The following is a 23,433-nucleotide window of genomic DNA, read 5'->3' on the forward strand; positions in this document are numbered from 1 at the left end:
GTTCCCGTCCGCCCAGCTCCTCTGGGTAAACCTCCACTGGGTCTCAAAGGACAAAAATACAGCATTATAATTGCTATTATTGTAGCTGCACCTGCTGTTTTGCCAGCCTTAATGGCGACTAGCAGCTGAACCCCATTCCTTTTCCATTTTACAGTATAGCTTGAATAAATAAATTATTCAACGATTTCGTTACAAAAGAAAGTGGCACATATTTTCAGGCAGGCAACAATCAACCCCGCCCCCAACAATCTGCGGGGTGTCATTTGTTGTTTGTTTTATATTCCAAATCATTGATAGGGCTCTCATTAAGCTCCATGTACTGTATCTCAGCGGGCTGAAGGCATCATTGCGATCAAATGTTAAAAATAAAACTCTGATGTGCTTTCCATGACAGTGATCACCAGACTCTGAAGTCGGCGCGGGCTATTTTTGGAGACAATTTCACGGGATAATATGCGTGCAGCGTCGTTTTGTTCAGATCACAGTGTCTGTCAGAGGCACACTTTTCATGCAGCATCTTGTCGCCGCCACAAAAGCGGCGGATGTGGATAAAGGGGCTTTGGAGGCACACAAATTGCCTATTGAATTGGAAAAGCGCAAACTCCTCAAAAGAGACCAGATTCCTGGCAGGGGGCCCCCTCTCTCATTCTGGCTGCCAAAAACCGCGGACAACGGTAATTGCTTGTCATATTTAGGGAGAGGATGTCGGAAATACAAATACGATGTTAAAGCCTTCTTTGCATTCAGTTATGTGGCCGTTGGACTCATTTTCAGCACACGCTGGAGCCCAGCAGGGCTGGCTTACACAGAGGCTAAACACTGGCACACTTTTCACATTCACTGTGGCTTGCCTTGGCCCTGAGCTCCTCAGCCCCCTGCAGGCCCTGTGATCCCAGGGTGAGACTTTTATCCTCGTGTCAAAGACTTTTTTTCCTTCCCAACTGAGATATACACTACTGTATGTGACAACAAATTTTCCGCTACACCAGTGGTCTTCAACGTTTTTCAGGCCAAGGACCCCTTAGCTGAGAGAGAGATGAAGCAGGGACCCCCACTACATATTGTATATAAATGTCATAGATTTCAGAGATAGCTTTATTGACTATCAATGTGGTTTTTGTTTATTTCAAACATTTAACCACTTAAACCCTAAATTTGGCCTTGGAACTGTACTTGTTTTTTTTGGGGTTTTTTTTCTCTACACCAAACCACTTTGCAGAAAATAGTCAAGTACAAGCTCACAACACCTCACAGCGCAAGGCTTTGTGAGCTTGTAGATCTGCTATTTTCGGCTAATGTTCCCCTCAGAATAGGGATAGGGTTGGGTTCAAGTGGTGGTGTAAAAAAAAAGGTTCCTACAGTTCCTACAGTACATCACAAAAGATTTGGCGGCCCCCCTGTAGTAACTCTGAGGACCCCCTGTTGAAGACCCAGCCCCACACTGTAAAATTTGTATTTAACTCTGAGAAAGAGACTGTCAGTTAAATTAACTGTGTACGGTATTCTAACAGAATGATTATTGGTATCGCAAGGTTTGCAAATGATGGTCCTTTTTAAAAATGTAAAATAACTAACAAAGTCATGACCCTTTCACTTAGATGCTCTATATAGAGGGATTCTTAACTCCTTAATTCCATGAGATCCATAAGGTCCAATAAATAATCTGATTAAACCCTACCTGCAACTGCGATTTCAGCCGTCTTTTTTTTATTTTTTTATCACTTATTTTATTATTATTATTACTTATTTTACACATTGAATCACTTTTTAAATACTTTCATAATTGTAAAAAGAAACATTTTAAAACTAAATTTATATGGTCACAATATCAATACACTGAGGTATTAGGTTAAAACACCCCCCCCTGTACAAAGCTCAAGGTGCAGTCTCTCCGAATGTCTCTTCCTGTAGCAACAAAGTTTACTAGAATTCAAAACTCGAATCCTTGTCCCGTGTTGGCTTTGACAGTGTCCTCCTTTTTGCAGTTTTGTGATTCTGTGGCGTTTCCAGGTCCTTGTATACACTAGTAGTTCTGCAGCTCTGGAATGTTCTTGTAGAGGTCCAGGGAGTCTGGATTGGACAATGCTCCTCTCTGCGTCACCTCGCGCCCCGCAATGATCTGCTTCACAGCCACTTCCACCTTCTTCCCACTGATGGTGTAAGGAATGTCTCTGGTCTCCAGCAGCAGGGCGGGGACGTGGCGGGCCGACAGGGTCTTCCTGATGGCCACTCTGATGCTCTGGACCAGCTCCGGACGGAACACCTGGCCGGGAGCCATCTTCAGGAACAGAATGACGCGCTCCTCCCCGTCAGAGTTGTACTGGGGAACGCACAGGCTGTCGGACACGCCCTCAAACGCCTCCACGATGTTGTACATTTCCGAGCTGCCGAAACGGACGCCGTTAGGGTTCAACGTGCCGTCGCTTCGACCCAGCATAACGAGGCCTCCCGTCTTGGGGTTGATCTTGCAGTAGTCTCCGTGGGCCCACACACCAGGGTATTTAGTGAAGTAGGCTTTGTGGTACTTGACACCGTTTTCGTCGTTCCAGAAGTGTGTGGGTTGACAGGGGATTGGCTTCAAACACACCAGCTCCCCGCTCTCTCCCCATACCGGTTTACCTTCTGAGCTCCATGCCTCTACAGCCATGCCTAGATTTCTGGTTTGGATTTCACCCCGGTATACTGGCACTGTTGGGTTCTGCCCCACAAAACAGGACACGATGTCTGTCCCACCTGAGATGGAGCCCAGCAGTATGTTGCTCTTGATGCAGCTGTAGACGTACTCATAGCTCTGAGGTTTGAGAGGAGACCCCGTGGACAGGATGGTATGAAGAGACTGCAGGTTGTGTGTCTCCCTAGGTTTGAGGTTTCTCTCTTCCAGAACAGCCAGCCACTTGGCTCCTGTACCAAATATTGTGATTCCCAGTTGATCGGTGAGGCTCCATAGGACGTTAGGCGTGGGGACGAGGGGCGAACCGTCATACAGTACCACAGACGCTCCCACCGCTAGCGCTGACACCAACCAGTTCCACATCATCCACCCAGTCGTGGTGTAATAGATGATGACATCACTGCTGTTCATGTTGCCATGCAAGATGTGTTCTTTCAAGTGTTGGATGAGTGTTCCCCCGGCAGAGTGGACCATACATTTGGGGGCTCCTGTGGTACCAGAGGAGTACATGATGAAAAGGGGATGGCTGAACGGGAGCTGCTCAAACTCCAGCTGAGGATACTGGTCCCCGTCACCACGACCCGACGCCAAGAAGTCTTCTAAATATACACTGTTGGGAATCTTGGAGAGGTCTATGTCCTGTTTAGAACGAGCGTAGGGAATGATCACCACCTTCTTGAGGTCAGGAAGTCCTTTGACAACGCTGGTCAGCTTCTCCATGTGGTCGTGTGTTTTGCCGTTATAAATCGCCGCCGGCACGGAGAAGATCAACTTGGGCTGGATCTGAGAAAACCTGTCCAACACGCCATTGACTCCAAAGTCAACAGAGGTGGAGCTCCAGATGGCTCCGATGCTGGCTGCAGCCAACATGGCCTCCACAGCATGGATCACATTAGGGAGGTAGCCTACAACCCTGTCTCCTGTCTGGACGCCCATCTTCCGCATGGCAGCAGCGAACAACGCCACGTCTCTCCTCAGCTCTCCATATGTCACCTTCTGTATCTCTTCATTGGCCTCTGTGGCTGCGTACAGGGCCACTTTGTCCTGGTCTGCGTGTTTCAGCAGGTTTTCCGCATAGTTTAATCGGGCCCCTTTAAACCACTCAGGAACCTCTGAGATCCGCTTGGTCGCATCCACCACCTCTTTGTACGTGGTGGAGCTGACTACACCGCAGAACCGCCACACCTCAGCCCAGAACTCCGGGTAACTCTCCACCGACCACTGGTACAGGTCATTGTAGCTTGCCATATCAAGCCCGTAGTCCCTGTTCACTTGGGTCCTGAACTTGTCCATCTGTGTGTTCTTCTTAGAGTCTGGGTACCACAGCACCTTGTCCTCCATGTCAATGATGGTGTCGCTCTTGTCGACAACTAGAGGTTTTTACACAGCATTCACGTCTACGTTGCACTACTAGTACTGTGTTACTACGTTATATTGAGACCTTTGTATCTGTCAGTCCTTTTTTATGGCCATAAATCAAGATCCCTGATATCATTGGTATATAAGCCAATAATGGGCATGGCTCCTTTGGTGGCCATATATGGACATGAGTGATTTGTTTGTGCCTGATACCATGATGACACATTGACAACGCACTCCATATTTGGGCTTAGCTGCTTTGGGAACTCCTTAGTATATGGTTATGGCTGAGGCATGGTGACATGAGTGTGTTGGCGTAGTCCAACCGCATGTCCTCCCTAAGACAATTTTAATATAGGAAAACACTGGAGCCACCCAAACATCAAACAGCCGCACGTGAGCGGAAAGCTGCAAATGGATAGATATATGACATTGTCACTGTGTGTTTAAATATGTATTTTTCTCTCAGAGTTCCCAGTTACACACAGTGTCACCTACAGACGGATCAGTGCAGTTAAGGTTATGGTGATCACAGTGACAGTGACAGCTAGGTGTCTGTCTCTGGTCTGTCTGAGGTTCCCTCCTGTCTACTGTTAGTCATTGTTACCATTCAGGTGGAAGGAAAATGTGTCTCTGACTTCCCAGGTGTTTGTGGCTTTTGTCATTTCTGGAACATTTGAGGGAATGTTCCTGCATGTAGAGTAACAGGGCTGGATGGACAAAATCAAATCACTATACCTTAATATTTAGATATTGTGATGATATTGTGGGTATGACTTAAGAGATTTTTGATAAATAATAATCAGTAATGCATTGCCTTTATAATAACTGAGTGGAGTGGAAAAAAGCAAATAATAGAACTGCTAGAACAGTCATGTCTTTAAAAGAAGGAAAAGGCAACACTTTTTATAACTAATTCATAAAAAATCAGATATAACAGACAATATCTAGTCTCATTACACAATATCGATATTATAGCAAATTGCTCACCTCTCCCATGTATGCCTCTAATAACATTGGGAGTTTCAACATGTTCTGTATAGCACTCATGTTATTCTTTCCATATTGTACCAACTGGCAAAAGCTTACAGGGTTTATATTACATACCAATCCTCTCTCTATCTCTCTATTTGCACATGCACTTGACGGCAAACCTTGACTGTAACCTTCACAACGTGTCACAAATCTATCAAACCTAACATGACAGCTGCCATGTTGCCCTGAAACGACAGAATGTCCAGACAGTAACACAGGAAGGTGACTTGAAATACAATATCCATAGCACATCAAATGAGCAGCATTCTAACGCAACGCAACGCAACGCAAAGTAGGGTAATGTTGTGTAATGTAGCGTAATGTAGCGTAACGTAACATCATAAATCTGAAACTCTTTATTGTCATTGTGTACAGTACAATGACATTGAGGGAGCAGCTCTAAAACTCAGTGCTATTAAAAGACAAGACGTCATTAAGAAAGTGCAAAGCTCAATATAAAAACAGTTTAAAACATACAGGTTAAAAACTATATGAAAAATGATAATATTACAGTCAATCTAAGAACAACACAGTACAATTCCAGTGTTCATTTAACTGCAAAGACTGTACAAATGGAACCAAATGAACCTCAAAGAGTATACAAATGGAACCAAATGAAGGTTCATTTGGTTCCATTTGTGCACTCTTTGCAGATTTTACTATGTAGAACAGAAAATAAAATAAAGAACGTAAACATTAATGATGTGGATTGTGACATGGACATAAGAACAGTGTGGCTCCAATGTGGCTCTAGGACTTCAAATGATCAGCCTGTGACATCAGTCTTCTATACCAGTGGTTCCCAAACCTTTTTAGCTCGATACCCAAAAGAGACTTTTGATGTCCTCCCGGGACCAACCTTTTTTGGATCAGGGCCCACTTGAAAATCTCAAACACGTTTTTGCGGCCAACCCATATTCAGAGCATGTTTATTTTAATGATCAATCAATCGATTATGTTCCAGCTTGGATTTATATACTTAAGTTCCTATTTATCCCAATGAAAACAACATTTTCAAGGTTTTAAAGAAAACGTACCGTACGGTGTTCCCCGGCCCACAGGTTTAGAAACAGTGGTCTATAACCTATCTATGACGAATCTTTTTGGTAAGATTTCAGCTCAGTCAGAGGCCCATTGACTTCCATTATAAAAAATAATGTTAAATATTACAAGTAGGTATAGAAAAAAACAACACAGACGGCTAGCCTATACTGCAGAGGCACTCCGTACGAAAGACAAAAATAAAATCGAATAAATTAAAGAATTGTGTCAGTGACACCAGATCTGTACAACACAGGTATGTTAGACTGAGTGTGTGTTTACTAAGTCTTATAAAGCGAACGTGACAGCATCTTATTAATATCTCCTCTTCCCTGGAGGTATGCAAATACGCCTTGTCCTCTGCAGTGTGTGACAAAGTGCTGCCGAGGACCTCGTTGGTCCCCAAGCCCATCTCAATAACTTATTGTCAAACCCCAGCCAGGCACCAGAGAGAGCGTGTGTGTGTGTGTGTGTGTGTGTGTGTGTGTGTGTGTGTGTGTGTGTGTGTGTGTGTGTGTGTGTGTGTGTGTGTGTGTGTGTGTGTGTGTGTGTGTTCATATTTGCTGTGGGAGTGGGAGTGGTTGGAGAGAGAGAGAAAGAGGGAGAGAGAGAGAAAGATGGGGGGGAGTGAGAGAGGGAGTAGAGCAGAGCAGCAAATAATTTGACTTTAAGTCAGTATCTTTTGCTTTCAGCTCATAAAGCCTTCAGTTGCTGATGGGGCTGGCAGTAAAGATTGAGACATAAACATAAATAGTAGACTTCATGGGTGCTGTGGTCCACTGTGCACCACAGTTATTATAGTCTTGGATTTTCCATTAGTTGTTCAGTGTAGTTTCAGTTAGTTTCAAAAGTGGGTTTTCTCGTTGGTATTGTTTAAATACATTTAGTTTAAAGAACTGTGTTAATATGAAAAAAAAAAAATAATAATCTAATTTAATTCGTGATTATCTAGTCTTTCTCACCTGGCGACTTGGGGAAGGTCTCACCAGTAGCAGTCACATATATATATATTGTCACTTACAAATATGGGGGTATTTGTAAGGGTCAAGATTTAAGAACTTCAGAATAGGTATTACAATACAAACTACAAACAATACAAAACCACTTTTTGAAGGCAATGAACTCAGTCATGTTAACATCGCATTATGCCTCGTCATACTTGTTATGTGGAACATTTTCTGTATGTTTTTTTGTGTTCATTTTGTAAGTACACAACAACTAAACAGTTTAGTTTTAGTTAACTGTAATAACCTTGCTGTTCACTGTACACTGTTCAGGATGTGCAGATAACAAGGCATCCTCAAGAACTCACAGCAGACAATGTACTTTCTGAAGAAGTGTCTCCGGAGTTTTGTGATGAGTAAAAGCTCTTTTGAACTTTTTATCGCTGTAGCATTGAGAGCGTTCCGACAGGCTGCATCACAGTGGGGGGTTTGGCACCCTGACTGCTCATGTAGAGATCTGTTACACTCAGGACTGCAGACTGCTAAGAACTGTATAAGACAGTAGCTGAAATCATTGGTTCAGAGCTACTACTGTAACACAACTCCATAGCTGCAAAAGGAAAGCCCAAAACATCATTAAGTCCTACTTGTGCTGTTCAAGTTCTGTTCTCACTCCTTGAATAAAAAAAGAAAATGTCACCGTAGCATCAAATCGCACACCACCTGTTTCACACCCACATTGTTGTATAGAGTAGTTTCATATTGTGTCGTGTATACATAGCCTACTTTATGAGTATATTGTGTACATAGTCTATGTAGGTTTATTTTCTTTTTTTCCCTTTTCTTTCTTACTCTTTTTGTGGGGGGGGGGGCGGTCCTTCCTTTGTGTTAAAGCAGAGAACCAGACGCAAGTTGTGTTATAATGCACATGCATTAAGTTAAACTTGAACGCGAGGAGCACGGCAGATAGTGGCGTACAACATGTGATCATATTTGAGGAGTAGCCAACCACACGTGTAAATGACATTCTTATTACATTCTGTAAAGTTTGAGTAAAGAGAATAATCAGATTACACTACACATTTAGTACACTTACGGAGAGATGTAAATAGAAAAAGCGGTCACATTTTGGGTATTATATAAACTGTTGAATGTGAAATGGCACCTTTTTTTTCACTCTCGAGGTACGCAAATAGCTGTCACATTAACTCCATTTAGCTGTGCTAAATACTAATGCATCGTGAAACAGCGATATCTCAAGTGATATCTCAAGCAGCTGTGTGTGTGTGTGTGTGTGTGTGTGTGTGTGTGTGTGTGTGTGTGTGTGTGTGTGTGTGTGTGTGTGTGTGTGTGTGTGTGTGTGTGCGTGTGCGTGTGTGTGTGCGCGTGTGCGTGCGCGTGTGCGTGCGCGTGTCTTAGCAGTGGGTGAGGTCCGACTTGGGGGGCAGAGAACAAGTGGTGTTTATGAACCATGTGCACTTGTCTTACCACAATACTAAGATACTGGTCACACTGGCAGCCCAAATCCGATGTGTAGCCTATCCAGATTGGAATCACATTGTTTTTTTATGCAGTCTGAACAGCAAAAAAACAAACAAACATTGAAACAGATTTTTGCTAATCAGATTTAAATAATAAGGGTAAGTGATATACTTTGGTTAAAATAAGTGATAGCTCTATATTTGATAGTACTTATTGCTATAGAGTGTTCAGTGTTCAGTAACAGGAGTCTCTCCAGCTCTTAACACATTGAGTGCCAAACACAAGAATCTTTGTGTTTGCAAATACACCCGTCGAGTGCCATAAACGAGAATCTTTGTTTTGTTTTGTTTTCCACAAGGGGCACTATAACGCAACTTAGGAATGATCCTAGGACCCTTTAAAATGGAATGGACGGCTGTGACGTCAGTCCAAAAAACCTCACTTCCGTCCACTCCAATGATAGGATCTTGAGAAAAAGGTCCATATCTCCATACTTTTTTACAGTGGTCAAAACAAGCAAGGCGATCACTCTGCAATGGCGGATCGGGGTAGAAATATTATTGTTCCAGTCGTTAGACGGGACCCTCGGCCATCGCCCAGACACCCTTTGTTTACATCCGGGTCCTCGTGGTGGCTTCTGCAGATCTAAAATGATCGGCGTAAACGGTAAGAAACGCTGGCACTGGATTTAATAAAACCTCTGGCACTCAATGTGTTAATTAAACCGAAAATGCATTTTCAGGTCGGGATACCAATTTTATCCAATCAGGATAGAGAACTCAGACAGGATACAGATTAAACAAGTGAAATTGGAAGTGATGACTCACAGAAATGAGCAGGCAAAATTGGAACTGGAACACTACAAAAATTAAGCTGATAAATGGGTACTCTCTCCTGATTGGCTGAAATGTTGTCACCTACCTGAAAATGTATTTGTATTTTTTATTATTAAAGAGCTGGAGAGACAGGGAGACTCCTGTTGCTGAACACACGCTCCATACTAGCAAGGATTACAATCAGAATATTGTGTTTTAACCCTTTAAAGGTCTAGTGAAATGAAAAATATGTTTTTTCACAATTTTAGAGCATATCCGTGGTCATCATATAGGCATACCTAACAATAGATTCCCCCCAAAAAAATTAAAAACAATTTGTGTATTTTTATATCAAAAGTCCCTAAAAAGCCAATCTTAATTACTTCCTGTGAACGAAAACATGCTGTGTGATGACATAGACACACTCCCATGAATATAAATGAATCTTGATTACATTCACCTGTGTGATTCCCATAGCTGCATGTTCCTCCAAACACAGCTGATTTTAATTACAGAACTACGCGTTTTTTTTATCTCATTCAAGATGACGTCCAGACGGTGTATTACTCATTGTAAACTTAATAAGCACATTAAAATATGTATCTGAAAACATTTTAGGTTAGCAGCCAATAAGCAACTTGGTAACAAACATTCTGCACGGTGGCCGTCTCCATCTCCCTTGGCCAGCCGTGTGCCTGCAGGCTACACACAATAACACTGTGTGCACCCAACCCGATCTCCAGAGGAAACGTTCTCTTTGAACGTTTTTGAAGTTTTTGAAATTCCGTGAATAGACACGGAAAAACCCGAAATTCCGTGCATAGCCGCCTCGCATCTCCCCCATTGTGACTAAACCATGACGGAGGCGCGCAGTCACAGGCGAACTGTCACCCGTTCGACTGTCACCCGTTTTGACGTTCGCCTGTGCCTACTCAGCGCCGTTTGAGTTATGTACCGATAGGCACAGAATCGTAAATTTTGTTGTGGGGACTGCTTGCGACTGGTTACGCCCACCGTGGGACTCGCCGTACATATGCACGCAATTTCGGGGTTTCTAGGCGACTATCCACGGAATGAAGTGCACTGGATCCGTGCAATGAGATCAGGCTGGTGCACCACATGAGTGAGGTTCTACCGTGCCATAGCCTGAAGGGATGGGACCTTCTGATTGGTTGCAAGGTCATTTCAGACTGAAACTTCGATAATAAAATTACTGAAAATGTACAGGACCTTTAACAAAAAACGTTTTGTTTTAACCAAAAAAAATCACCCTCCTTTAACTTGTTCAGACCGCCAGACCAATCCGACTCCAATCTAGATAGTGAATCAGATTTGGGCTGCCAGTCTGAAAAAGGCTTACTAACACGTGGAGGATTGTTGTGTGTAAATGACATGAAGTCAGCCAATGATTGCAACCTGTTCCTTTTTGCTGATAATTCAGCTCACGACAAATCTCTCTCTACATCTCCGCTAAACAGAGTTGATACTCTTTGGATCTAATGCTAAACCGGTGGTTCTCGAAGTGGGGTCCAGGCAGGGATCAACAGGGTTCTTTGAAGGGGTTCCAAAGGGATTTGGTTCCGTTTGTACACTCTCAGAGTTATGGGGTTCCTTTGAAATTAGTCTAAAGCGGTCAAGAGGTGCACGCATATCCCAGCATTTCAAAAAGTGCTGGATCAGAATAGATAAACTGTAAAGAAAGAGGAGGTCCGCACACCGTCTTAATGCTCCCAAAATAATTTATTAATAGAATTTATTAATAGAATTTATTAAACATTTCGGCCTCTGTGGCCTTCGTCAGGTGTACTGAACAGTGTGTGTGCCTGACGAAGGCCACAGAGGCCGAAATGTGTTTTACCGCTCTGTTAATACATTATTTTGAGAGCATTAACACGGTGTGCGGCGCTAAACTAAAGAAGTCCTCTCGGTTCAGAGTGGTAGCAGGTGACTCTGAAGTTACAGCCAAGGAAGAAGTTACTTAATTCCCAGAGAATGACACTGAAAGTTATATCAAAGGTAAATCAAAGATTAATCAAAAATAAGAATTCTGGCTAGAAAATCCACCTTAATAGATAGAAGTGCTCTTGAAATATTGGCAGGGGCTCTTGTTCAATGTCACTTTGTCTGTGCCTGCACATTCTGCTACACAAGCCTACTCAAGATCCTCAAAAAGAAATTAGAGCTCACAAAATAAATTAGTTAGACTGATCCTTAAAACTCTCATCACAGTCAGAACACATCGTCCCTTCTCATTTTCATCAGCCTCAAGTGGCTCGACGAGGAGGAGAGCGTATCCCATATTAAAATGCGTATAATTCACAGGATTGCAAACAATGTACTACCCAAATATTAATTCAACTATACTTTTCCAAGTTCCAGAGGAAGCCGATTCAAGAGCTGAATGGGAGAGATGTATTTTGTTCATACTCTGAAGCTTTTATGTGGAAAGGGCTACCTGCAAGCCTCAAGTCTATTAGCGCTATTGTTAATTTTAAGTCCTCCCTAAAGAATTCTACGGCGTGCACGTGCGCACACCCGCACGCACACGCACACACTCACACACACCCCATAAGGGCCTTTTTTGGTCTTATCCTTTTGAGGCATGTGTGCATCTGTATGCTGCTGTGTGTGTGTGTGTGTGTGTGTGTGTGTGTGTGTGTGCGCGCGCACACGCGTATGTGCATTAATACATGTTGAACATTCAATGCATGTTCGGTTTGGTTAATCACAGCATTTGGACATAGGTTATTTGACAGCAACAGACCAGCGCCCTGTGCCTCTGTTTATGTTGCTATGGAAGCAGAGACTTACAAGCTAATACACTGAATTGTAAATCACTATTTCATGTCAAATTATTGATTTGGCTCCTAAGTAGCTAATGGCTTTGCATCGGTCCCGATTTGCCCTGTCGTGGTTTATTTGTATTTATTTTCACTATATTATAAGTAAATACTTACAACCTGGCCTCACTCTTTTGGGCCTGTCTCTGCGTGCGTGCGTGCGTGCGTGCGTGCGTGCGTGTGTGCGCAAGTCCTAGCATTAATGTCCAAACATGCACACTGTCTGTAGCCTCTGCCAGTTGGAGCAAAGTGCTGTTCGGAGTGCCACCATCAGTTCATCTCCATCCCCCAGGGGGCACATGCGCCCTCCTTAAGTCCTTCAGCAGTGTGTGTGGACACGCTCGGCACACAGCTTACACCCATACCACGTACTGCACTGGACCCTTTGTCTTTGACTTTCAGACTTTTGGGTGAAAATGATCGCGGTGCAAAACTCAGGCTGCTCCTTGATTAAATTACAGGGAGGGAAAGTCAAATACCAGACGGGGCCATAACTCTCGCCTCGATCGAGAAAAAAAAGGGGGAGGGGGGGGGTACAAGATGACTGCAAGAGAGAGAGGGAGCCCCGATTTATGACGCGAATCACAAACGTGTATAACTGCACTTGCAGAAGATAGTGTAAATGTATTAGCAAGTCTATATGACGTGGGGGCAAAGCAGCAAATCCTATTATATTTTACTATTCTGATTAAAGCCCCAACGGCTCAGTGGTTTCCAGGTCGGTATTTTATGAACTTTATGGTGAGTAGTCTTTATTGTTGGACAGCGTAATGAAATCATATTTCATGGAGATTCATGATGTGACATTCTGATAATGAATTACGACTACCTGCAGTGAAATGATCCTTATTGCTTGTTTTAATTATATGGGATGTCTCCGGGAGACAGAGCGTAATCTTCAGTACGAGACCACCGGGTCAGCTCTACACCTAGCCGAAGGCTGTTTAGGTACGGTATAGCACAGTATGTGTCTGCATGCACACATTATGCACACGTTCATGTGGATATGCGTGTGTGTGCGTGCGTGTGTGTCTGAGTCATATGAAGTGTCTGCAAAATGCGTGTATGGAATATGAATGTATCCTACACTCCTATCTATCTATCCATCCATCCACCCAGTTACACACATCCATGTGCTATACACACACACACCTCCCACGCACGCCAGAGAGAAGAAAAACACGGGGAGCAAAGTGCGAGCGAAGTGATAAAAGGCACATTTCACCTAATATCCAGCAATAGATGCTTGCAGCCTCCTGTGCAAGGCAAGCGTGTTGCTTCGAACGTGTGAGGGAGGGCTCCTGGCTTAGAGACAATGTAAACGTGGGTGGGATTTTCTGTTTCTTGCTTTGTGATTTAATGATCGCCTCTTCAGCCTCCAATAAACAGTTAGATGATCGCTCTCTATGCGCATCCGCCCTTCTCTCTCTCTCTCTCTCTCTACCACTTTTTTAATCTCTCACCTCCTCCTTCCCATCCATACATCCAACTCCCAACCCCCCCCCTACAAATTCTCCACCTCCTCTTTTTGCCTCTCACCCTACTTCTCCTCTCCATTAATTTGTTACCTGCAGCCTGCTGCTGTAGCCTAGATGCAGCTCCATGAATCACTTATTTCCGTGTGCGTGCACACGGTCGCCTGTACCTCTGAGGAGGCACTTTGTGGATGTAGTCATCAGGACGGCCACTGATTGGATGCAACAGCCTGCGGGTGTGTGTGTGTGTGTGTGTGTGTGTGTGTGTGTGTGTGTGTGTGTGTGTGTGTGTGTGTGTGTGTGTGTGTGTGTGTGTGTGTGTGTGTGTGTGTGTGTGTGTGTGTGTGTGTGTGTGTGTGTGTGTGTGTGTGAGAGACACAGAAGAAAGAGGTGTTATGGTTTCACGCGGCAGTGGAATTTACAGATCACAAAAAGTAATAATAATAACATGGCAGCCGCAAGCCACTTTCAACCTGGTGTAGCTATTGTGGGCAAAAACACTTACAATTCTTTCAAAGACTGAAAATCTACTGTACAAGGTCATTATGTGTTGAGTGTGGATAGCCGATTATGTGTAGATCGGCTATTGTCACTATTCTTCAGATACATGGTACATGGGGTGGTTAATAAATCTCAACATTCTAAAGTGTTTACGAGCAGATGTGAATGAAAAAATTTAATCAATTCACCCAATCCCTCTCTTTGTTGTTTTGACAAAGCTGGATGAATTCAGACATTTCCATATGTGTGACAGATGACAAAGATCATTGTATTTTCCTTTATGGGGGGGGGGGGGGGGTACCAGGGGGCCCCCAGCAAAAGTAGTTAATTTAGCATCACAATCATTTTAACCACTTTGTGCCGTGCTGCGAGCTTGTACATCTGGTATTTTTATTTATTCATTTTTTTACTTCTTTAGAAAAATCCCTTTTTTTTTTTTTACATCTTGAATCATCTTGACTTTTTTTTTTAACACACATCTTCTATTCTGGGGGTCCCTGGCACGAAATATTCTCAGATGGGGGTCTGCAGCCAAATACATAATAATTTAAGGGTCCTTGACATGAAAAAGGTTGGGAAAATCTGTGGAATAAGACACTGACACCCCGCCGTCTTCCTCCCTAGTCGTCCGTGGCTTGTTAGAGCAGTCTCTCTGTCAAGCTTGTCCCATCTAATTCTCACCCAATTACCGTCTAAATGAACCACAGGACTGCCTAACTGGCTTTGCCTCTTCCCATTGTTTAATTTGTGACGGTAACGAACCCTGATGAGGCCTCCGCATGGGTTCATAAATTAACCACTCAAGGCCAAATTAATCACCACGCCTCATGAAGATGAATGTGCAATATTCAGTTTTACATAATTATGGACCTATGCGACAACAATAACAAACAGTGGAAGGAGGAGCTATAGCGCATTGCCGGTTTACTTAATATTACTACTTACAAAAATACTCTGTTACAAGTAAAAGGCCTGTATACATTTTTTTACTTGAGTAAAAGTACTAAACTAATGTTACCAATACACTATATACTAAGTAAAAGCACAAACATCTTTCTAAAATAGTAGATCTACAATAGCTCACAATGTGGGCTATTTTCGAATAGCGCTTAAGTGGTTAATGTATGTTATTTTCCTGCCGATGTGGTGGTGTGCGCATCATGCATGTTTGCCATGTGCTGGTAACGAATAGGATTTCTGTGGCTGACGGCTGGATATCTACCGCGTGCTGTGTGCCGTGTCAAAGCAATTTTCCGGGGAAACATCTGTGTTTTGCAGGCAAAACTGGGCCAATTTAATTAATGCCACCATCTCAGAGTGAAGAGCACGGACATGACTATATACGGCTTGTCACGCAAAAGCTGCGAGAGAGACAGGGGAGAGAGAGAGGGAGTCGAGGCATGTCAGAGAGAGAGAGAGAGAGAGAGAGAGAGAGAGAGAGAGAGAGAGAGAGAGAGAGAGAGAGAGAGAGAGAATATCGTCGTTGTCGGGTGGAAATCTTGTATGTCCAAATCTGTTACTTTCCAGGAAATGTATAAACCTCCAGAAAATGTATGTAGTTATTATTTGGTCACATCTCTTGTTGATACTTTTCATTGGATCAATGTTTATAAAGCCCACAGACAGAATTAACTACTTTAACTTTTTTTTTAAATCAGAAATAGCGAAAATAGCAGATTTACAAGATCACAACACGATGCGCCGTGTTGTGACCTTGTAGATCGTGATTTTTGCTACTTTTGTGTAACTCTTTTATAAGATAATGTAGTAGAGCATTAATATATTAACTGGGGGGAAAAAAACCTAAAGAGTGGAATTATAGAGATACAAGGTTTCTGCCAGAGAGAGACGGTATGGCAGAAACAGTAGTGGGCTTCTTAGAGAAGGGAAAATAGGAAAAGTGTGAGAGAGAGAGAGAGAGAGAGAGAGAGAGAGAGAGAGAGAGAGAGAGAGAGAGAGAGAGAGAATTAAGAGAGAGATGGAGAGCAGAAGAGGCAGCAGCCCCGCCGACGGCAGTGGCATCAGCAGACAGCCGATCCCAGAGAGGTGCACTGATCATCTTCCAAGACAACAAGAGCAGAGCGGGAAGCAGGATAACACACCCGTGAAATGCATTTGCATGTCTTTTCCTGACAGCGGCTCTCGTTTAGCATGCAAACCGGCGACGAATAATTAGTCTCAAGAGGGGAATAAACCACACATTGCACGTGGAGGGGAAAAAACACACAAAAGCGTTCGAAGTCAAAGAGATTGCTCTCGCACCGAGAAGACATCTCATGGAGTTTTTATGCTCACTTGCGGAGGTGTTTTCTCTCCCCGCCTCGCTTCCAGTGCTTTGCTCAGTTTTCTTTTAGACTACGCAGACTATAGCTGATGAGCGGGGGTCAGGGTTTCTAGGCCAAATAGTATTGTACATTGTGCGAAGCAAAATTAAAAAAAGAGAACGATCATCACACTCATTATTTGTCAGTGATCTATAGAACATTTTGGGTCAGCACAAGTGCATTCAACAGATACAATCCGATGTAAAGCTTAATCTTCAAACCTGTAGTCACCTGAGACTTGAGTCTCACGTAGCCAGACGATCTGATACATCTGGTGACTTTAAATTCAATGAATGGGCTAAAACTGGGTGGAAACAGTTCAGGGGAAAATAAATAAATAAAAGCATTGCCGAACCAATGCAAATACTTTAGGGTGGTCCTTCAAATGGGATATGGTATCAGGATGGTTTCAATAACGGCGTAGGTTTCTTTTTCTTACAGCTAGTTTTCTACAAGAAAGGGAGTTCTGCAGCGCCTGAGCCATGCAGGTCAGACAATAAGCCTCTTTTTGCCAAGTACAAAAGACAACGACTGACGTTTCGATGCTACTGCATCTTCCTCAGAGTCATGACTAATGGTTTTCTACGCGAGACCACCTGAGAGGGCCGACCATGTGACTGACTGCAATTTACAATGTGGTTGCAAGCCTGGCAGTAGGTCACATGTAGGACTGCATCCTGTTGATCACACACACATCTCAATAGATCACTCTGTCAGTAGCTGTGTGCTCCTTCTGACACGCACGCACGGAACGCACAGGAAACCATACAGACACCTGAAAAGCTAGCACGCCAGTGGTAGTGGTGAAATTCTTTACTCAAGTAAAAGTACCAATACTGCAATATAGAAATACTCTGTTACTGTTACAAGTAAAAAGTCCAGAATAGTAAAAGTCCAGAATAAAACATTTACTTGAGTAAAAGTGCAAAAGTATTGGCATCAAAATATGTACCAAAAGTAAAAGTACCAAAATATTTGAAAATAGCAGATCTACCAGCTCACAACACGTCGCGATGCGACACGTTGTGAGCTTGTAGATCGGCTCTTTTCAAATAGCCTAGGTATAAAATAGGGCTGAAGTGGTTATTGTATGTTTCATAATATAATAATTGATATCTGAAAAGCAACTAGTAACTTAAGTTTTCAAATAATTGTAGTGGAGTAAAAGTACAATATTTGCCTCTGAGATGTAGTGGAGTAGAAGTAAAAGTATTGGAAATTGGAAATACTCAAATAAAGTACAAATACCTCCAAACTTTACTTAAGTACAGTACTTAAGTAAATGTACTTAGTTACTTTCCACCACTGTAGCACACACACAAACACAGTTTCTCTCTCTTGACATAAAGCATAATTGTCGTGTCTAACGACTTTAATACCTACAGAGATTTCCAACCTGCCGCTGTGGAAGACACAGCTTTTAGTGCGGATTTATAAACGCCAGCTGTACACCTTGCAAAGCACATAGCTCAACATTTTGTGGACTTAACATTTTGTGACAGTCTCCCATCACTGAGCAGGAGGTCTGGTTCCAGCTTTGAAGGAACTTTGGGTTGGCCAACAGTAACCATTTATGTGCCCATAATCACTTAAGCTAGGGCTTAAGCTGAGAAGACTGACGTGTTGGCTCCAACAATTTTCAAATGTTCCGCTTAACAGTCTACTTCAGAAGCTCTGAAAATGAGTTGAAAATATAACGGCTGTCGTGTTATCTCCTCATTTCCGCTAATATACACTAATATACCGTACTACTAATATTATATACTTGACATCAAATAAGTCAAAGCCTAGCTAGCTAGTATGGTATATTGCCCTTATGGCTTATAGTTATTGAACAGTGTGCAAGTCAAAACATATAAAGAAATGATACTAAAGTTATTATACTAAGTAAGAGAATATAATAATGTGTTGTAGACAGACACAGTCTAACTGTCTGCACTTTTGGGCTATTCAAGTGACCTGTTGTTCAAGAGGAAGCCTAGCCTGGCTAGGTGTGAAGTACGATTTACATTGCCTTTTGTCAACCTGAAAGACACAGGGTCTGGGACATTGTCTCCACTCCCTTCCTTCAGGCACTTGCTAATCTGTACCATTTGCTAATGTTCAAAGATCTCCTTAATCAACAGGTGGGGGCTCTCCCCCACCCTACATGAACAGTCTGTATTCAAATGTGGAGCTACAGTGTTTAAAAAGGGGAATGAAATCTAACTCAGAATGGTCACACTCTCACACGCCGTGAGGCTGCTGGTGGAGCTCAGGGGCTCCTGCCCCTGGTTCTCTGAAATGATGCTGTTTGTTTGTCGTTGAATGCTGAATAAATGATCAGAACCTGGAAACCTGACGCCTCTTCTCTTCCTCTACTTTATTACAACTACTAGCCTGGTAGCCCGCATATTGGCACCTATTTTACACGACACTAGCTAGCAGGTTAGCATTTCAAAATACATTTTGGGAACACTGGAGTGCACTTTTCGGTCTCTTAAGCAGAAGGAGCGAGCCGCGGAACTGCCGCGGAACTGCCGCGGAACTGCCGCGGAACTGCCGGTGGAGGAGCGGCAGCTGCCGGCGGAGGAGCGGCAGCGCGGAATCAGTAGGACTGTAGCCTAATAATCCTTGTAATAAAATATTACTGAGGTTAGGGTTAGGGGTTAGGGTTAGGTTTAGGTATAGTTTTACTGAGGTTAGGGTTAGGTTTAGGTATAGTTTTACTGAGGTTAGGGTTAGGTTTAGGCATAGGAAACTGCCGCTGCTGCTGCCCCGCCTCCCGGCACCTGCTGCTCCGCCGCCGGCATCCCGCCACTCTCCCGCCGCTCTCCCGCCGGTAGCCCGCTACTCCGCAGCCAGCAGCTCCGCGGCAGCTTCCGCTGCCGGAAAATGCACTCGCTGTCCCTCCTCTTAAGATCAGATGACAGCTTCCTGTTCTCAATGTTTCACTGGCTCTCACTAGCTTTAAGAAAATACCTTGAAGGCCAAGAACATATTGGCTTCTCTGACAAATGTGTGTAGCCTATGTGTTTGTGTGCAAGCATTGGGTACGTGCGTGTGCGTGCACGTGCCCCACGTGCATGTAGCTTTCCTTTCCTCTCCAGCGCTAGTGGGGGAATAACAATAGCGTTATTCCACTTGTCAATCAACTTACCCTGGGGCGGGGCGGGTAAGGGCTAAAACAAATGAAAACCTCTGGGATTGACAGCATCCATGTAGTGATACTTGTCCAAAGCCGCTCTGAAACGGGGGGGAACAACAACGCTGATACTAGGATGCTTTGTACAATGAAAGGGGTATTAATGTCATGGCAGACGCTTGTCATCGTTGTACCTGACACAATACTTTGTCGTTTTTCTTTCACCGTTCTTCGAGTTCTGTACTATCGTGCAAAACCCAGAAGAAAACCTTTTTCTTTCTCTCTTTGTTTTTCTCTCAACTTGGGATTTCAGTTCTAGGTGGGTATTAAAAATTCATGGACCTACTACAGAGAGTTGATCCAAAGCCATGCCCCATTATTTCTGGTTCTCTAGTGTTTTTCTTTAACCTTCATACATTCATAGTTGTCATTCTGTGTCAAGTTTAATCCAGGTCTGCTGTCAGGACTCCTTGCCTCTGGAACGACCTGCCTGAGGAGCTCAGGCTTGATAAATCGGCCATTTCTTAAAACGTACAGTACTTGTATCAAAAGTCCTTTACCCTTGATTTAATTTGTATTTTATGTCAGTGTTTCTCAAATCTTTCCACGTCAAGGACCCCCAAAGTAATATGTATTTTGCCACAGACCCCCAGGGAACCCCCATGTAAGATTTGAGATGATAAAATGTTTCAAACACATTCAACATTTTTCTATTTTTTTCAAGATTGTTTAGAAAATTTCACAGTTCACAATGTGCCACAAAGCTTGTAGATTGGCTATTTTCAAATAGCCAGTGTATATAGGGTTAAAGTGGTAAGATGGAACCCCCTGAAGGACCCCTGTGGGTCCCTGAACCCCACATTGAGAACATAAAACGTTAAAAAAACAGTATTTTCCACGCGCAATGTGTGGTTTATTCCCCTCTTGAGACTAGTTATTTTTTAGTTTGATTCTATTAATTATTTATTTCTTACTGTCCTTAATTATTTTGTAAATGTTTGCACGTCCTCATTATTCCTGATGATCGTAACTCAACTGTTTTGTTCTTTATTTTGCATCTACATTTTGCTCACGTTTTTTCTTCTGTTTTATGTAACGCATATTGTTTCGATAAATATTCTACAATTTGTTTTTCAATTATATTATTAAATAATGAAGGTGAAATGTGGCCCCTTACCTCCTGCAATGTATATTATATATTCCATCAAAACATTTTGTTTACTAAAACATTATTTTGACTACATAAATAGTTGTCTCTTCGACATAATCCAAAGCAGTGAGTAAATGTACTCAGTTCCTTTCCACCACTGCTGTTAACAAAGTGTTCACAGCATGGTTTCCACCGGAGGTGGTGTTAAGGAAGCAATGCAGACACTAAACTGTAGCTGACAAGGCAATTATCGCCCCGGACAACTAGGTTTATCCAGCAAACAAGACTAGGCAAGTCTAGTTCAGCTGGACCCTGCACACCCTGCATAAAACAGACTTGTACGCTCTTTTCAACTAGGTTTCCCCAGAACAGTGGTTCTCAAACGTTTTAATTTCAAGGACCCCCATTCATTCTTTGAGAGTATAAATGGCCCCATTACGGATCCATTTGGTTCCATTTGTATCTCAGAGTTACAGACCTGTAAGGGTCCATTTGGCACCCCCTCGAGGAACCCTGAGGGTCCCTGGACACCACTTTGAACCACTGCACCAGAAGATACTTCACTTGCTATTGCATCGTGGCTGTCCCCTAAGAGTCGAATACTCGCTTAATCGATCAGTTTGGTCTCAGTCGATCAAGGCTTTGTTAATCGATTATTCTATTTGAATGCTTTTTTTATGTGCAGATTTATTTGTATGATGAGCATATCTCTTGTAAACTCTAGATATAAGCATTATTCTACCAGCCTAGGCCAATAGTCGGTAGCCATTGTGAAATCAACATTAGAATGTTCAGCTCTCAATCTCATCAACCTGAAAAGACTGGTCATGATTGCATGCAGCAAACACCATTATACAGATTTGATGATTAATCAACTACCGGTAATTAATCAGTCAGCAAATTAGTATGACTACTAGTTGACAAAGAACGGATTTAGTCGAGGACAGCCCTAATTGAGACATAATGAATGGCACTTTTCCACTACAAGGAATTAGTGAACCGTGCCGTGAAATTTGTTTCCATACGCTAAGGCTTAGTTTCAGATAAGGTTCTCAGAGGCAAATTTGGGCCCTGCTCAACCCTGAGTTTTAGGAACCCTCAGATGCTATACATTCAAATAATTTTCTAAAATAGCGAAAATAGCAGATCTACAAGCTTACAACGTGTAGCGTTGCGACACGTGAGCTTGTAGATCGGCTATTTTTTCCTGAGTTTTTTTCTCGATTCAGGTGGTTCTGGTTATAATGGAAACGTGGGTTTTGGATATGCTAATTCATTACTGATTGCTGATTACTGATTGCAATATTTTGGTCCCAATTTTACTCCCCAGGTGTGTTTCCTGGGGCTGTGAGAAACATAACGTTTGTGACATTTCCTTAACAACGCTGCATGGCAGCTGCTACACTGAATCCTCAAGGTATTTGACAACTGTACAGAAAACGAGGATGGTTTGAGACATTTCTATGATTTCAGCACAGAGCATTTCTGGATGAAGAACTGAAACTGGAACGTTTGTGCACACCATGCGATACACAGTCATTAAGGGATATTGACACTTCTGACATCCAGTGAAATCCAGAACAAAAGGTGCAATTTATGTAGAATGGTAATACATGGAAATAAGGAGATGACGAGATACAACTAAAGCAGTCGACAGAGCCCACAGTTCTTGGAAGTGGTGATGAGGCTGAGACCAGACCACAACGTATAATATATCGTCGCTGTCGGACGGAAACCTTGTATGTCCAAAACCGTTACTTTTCAGGGAAAAAAAAGAAGAACCTGTGTTCGATTGGATCCAATGTATTTATTATTTAGTCGCAAGCTCTTGTTAATACTTTCTTATTGTTTCAATATTTATAAAAAAACACAGGCACACTTAATCCACTTTCATCAAGTCTTTCATAAACAGCGAAAATAGCAACGCGACGTTTTATAGCCGATCCCGATGCGACGTGCTTATAGATCGGCCATTTCCGCAACTTTTACGTGACTCTTGTATGACAAAGTAATAAGGAAGAAAAAACTAAACATATAACATCTGAAACATGGAGATATACGAGGTTTCTGCCCGACAGCAATGATGCACTGTTTACAGAGGGAAGTCACTCATCGAACGGCGAGCAGTCACCCGTAGAGTGATTGCTGCAAAGCTCTATGCTAATCCCGTCACGTCTTCTTCATCCCTGTCACACGGGCGCTTCAAGGGAAAAACTCGCCAAGGCGGGAAGGCGGCGTGACGATGTCATACAAAGGAAGCACGGGAAGTTTATTTCACAGGAGAACAAAAGAAATCATCATCTCGACGGGAGATGCCAGCGGCGTCACACACAAGAAACGTCTTTTCAGATTAAACACCTACTGCAAGAAAAGACTGAGACCGAGTAAAAAAAACTAAAAAAAACCATCAGCCTCTCAGGATATACAACCTCTGGAAAATCTTGAGATAAACAACCTATGAATGAAAGATGACAGGGCGAACTAAATGTCCTGGCCACTACCGAGAGGTGTTGCAATGGTTGAGAACCTCATCTTCTGGAACACATTCAGCCTCCTATACTGTCTTATGATTCAATCTGTCTTTACTGTTTACTCTGCGTTCCTCTCAAAGGGCGTAATTTGTGCTCCGTCGTACGACGGTGTCGCACGGCTGAAAAAACAAATAAAGAATG

The 23,433-nt window shown here is 42.9% G+C and overlaps 2 protein-coding genes across 2 annotated transcripts in view; both read right to left on the reverse strand.

Annotated features, from left to right (window-relative positions):
- fstl4 (follistatin-like 4) overlaps positions 1 to 23,433 on the reverse strand; it is a gene marked incomplete at both ends in the record, with an annotated part of 288,121 nt that overhangs the window by 246,009 nt on the left and 18,679 nt on the right. The gene's annotated exons all lie outside the window — the stretch shown is intronic.
- aacs (acetoacetyl-CoA synthetase) lies at positions 2,024 to 4,014 on the reverse strand (the record flags this gene model as incomplete). Its single annotated transcript, XM_080435199.1, has 1 exon — positions 2,024 to 4,014. Exon 1 carries the CDS (start codon positions 4,010 to 4,012, stop codon positions 2,024 to 2,026), a length of 1,989 nt encoding a protein of 662 aa, XP_080291325.1. The 5' UTR covers positions 4,013 to 4,014.

The sequence above is a fragment of the Gymnoscopelus braueri genome, assembly GCF_963280865.1.
Source record: "Gymnoscopelus braueri genome assembly, chromosome: 8".
In the NCBI taxonomy this organism is placed as follows: domain Eukaryota; kingdom Metazoa; phylum Chordata; class Actinopteri; order Myctophiformes; family Myctophidae; genus Gymnoscopelus; species Gymnoscopelus braueri.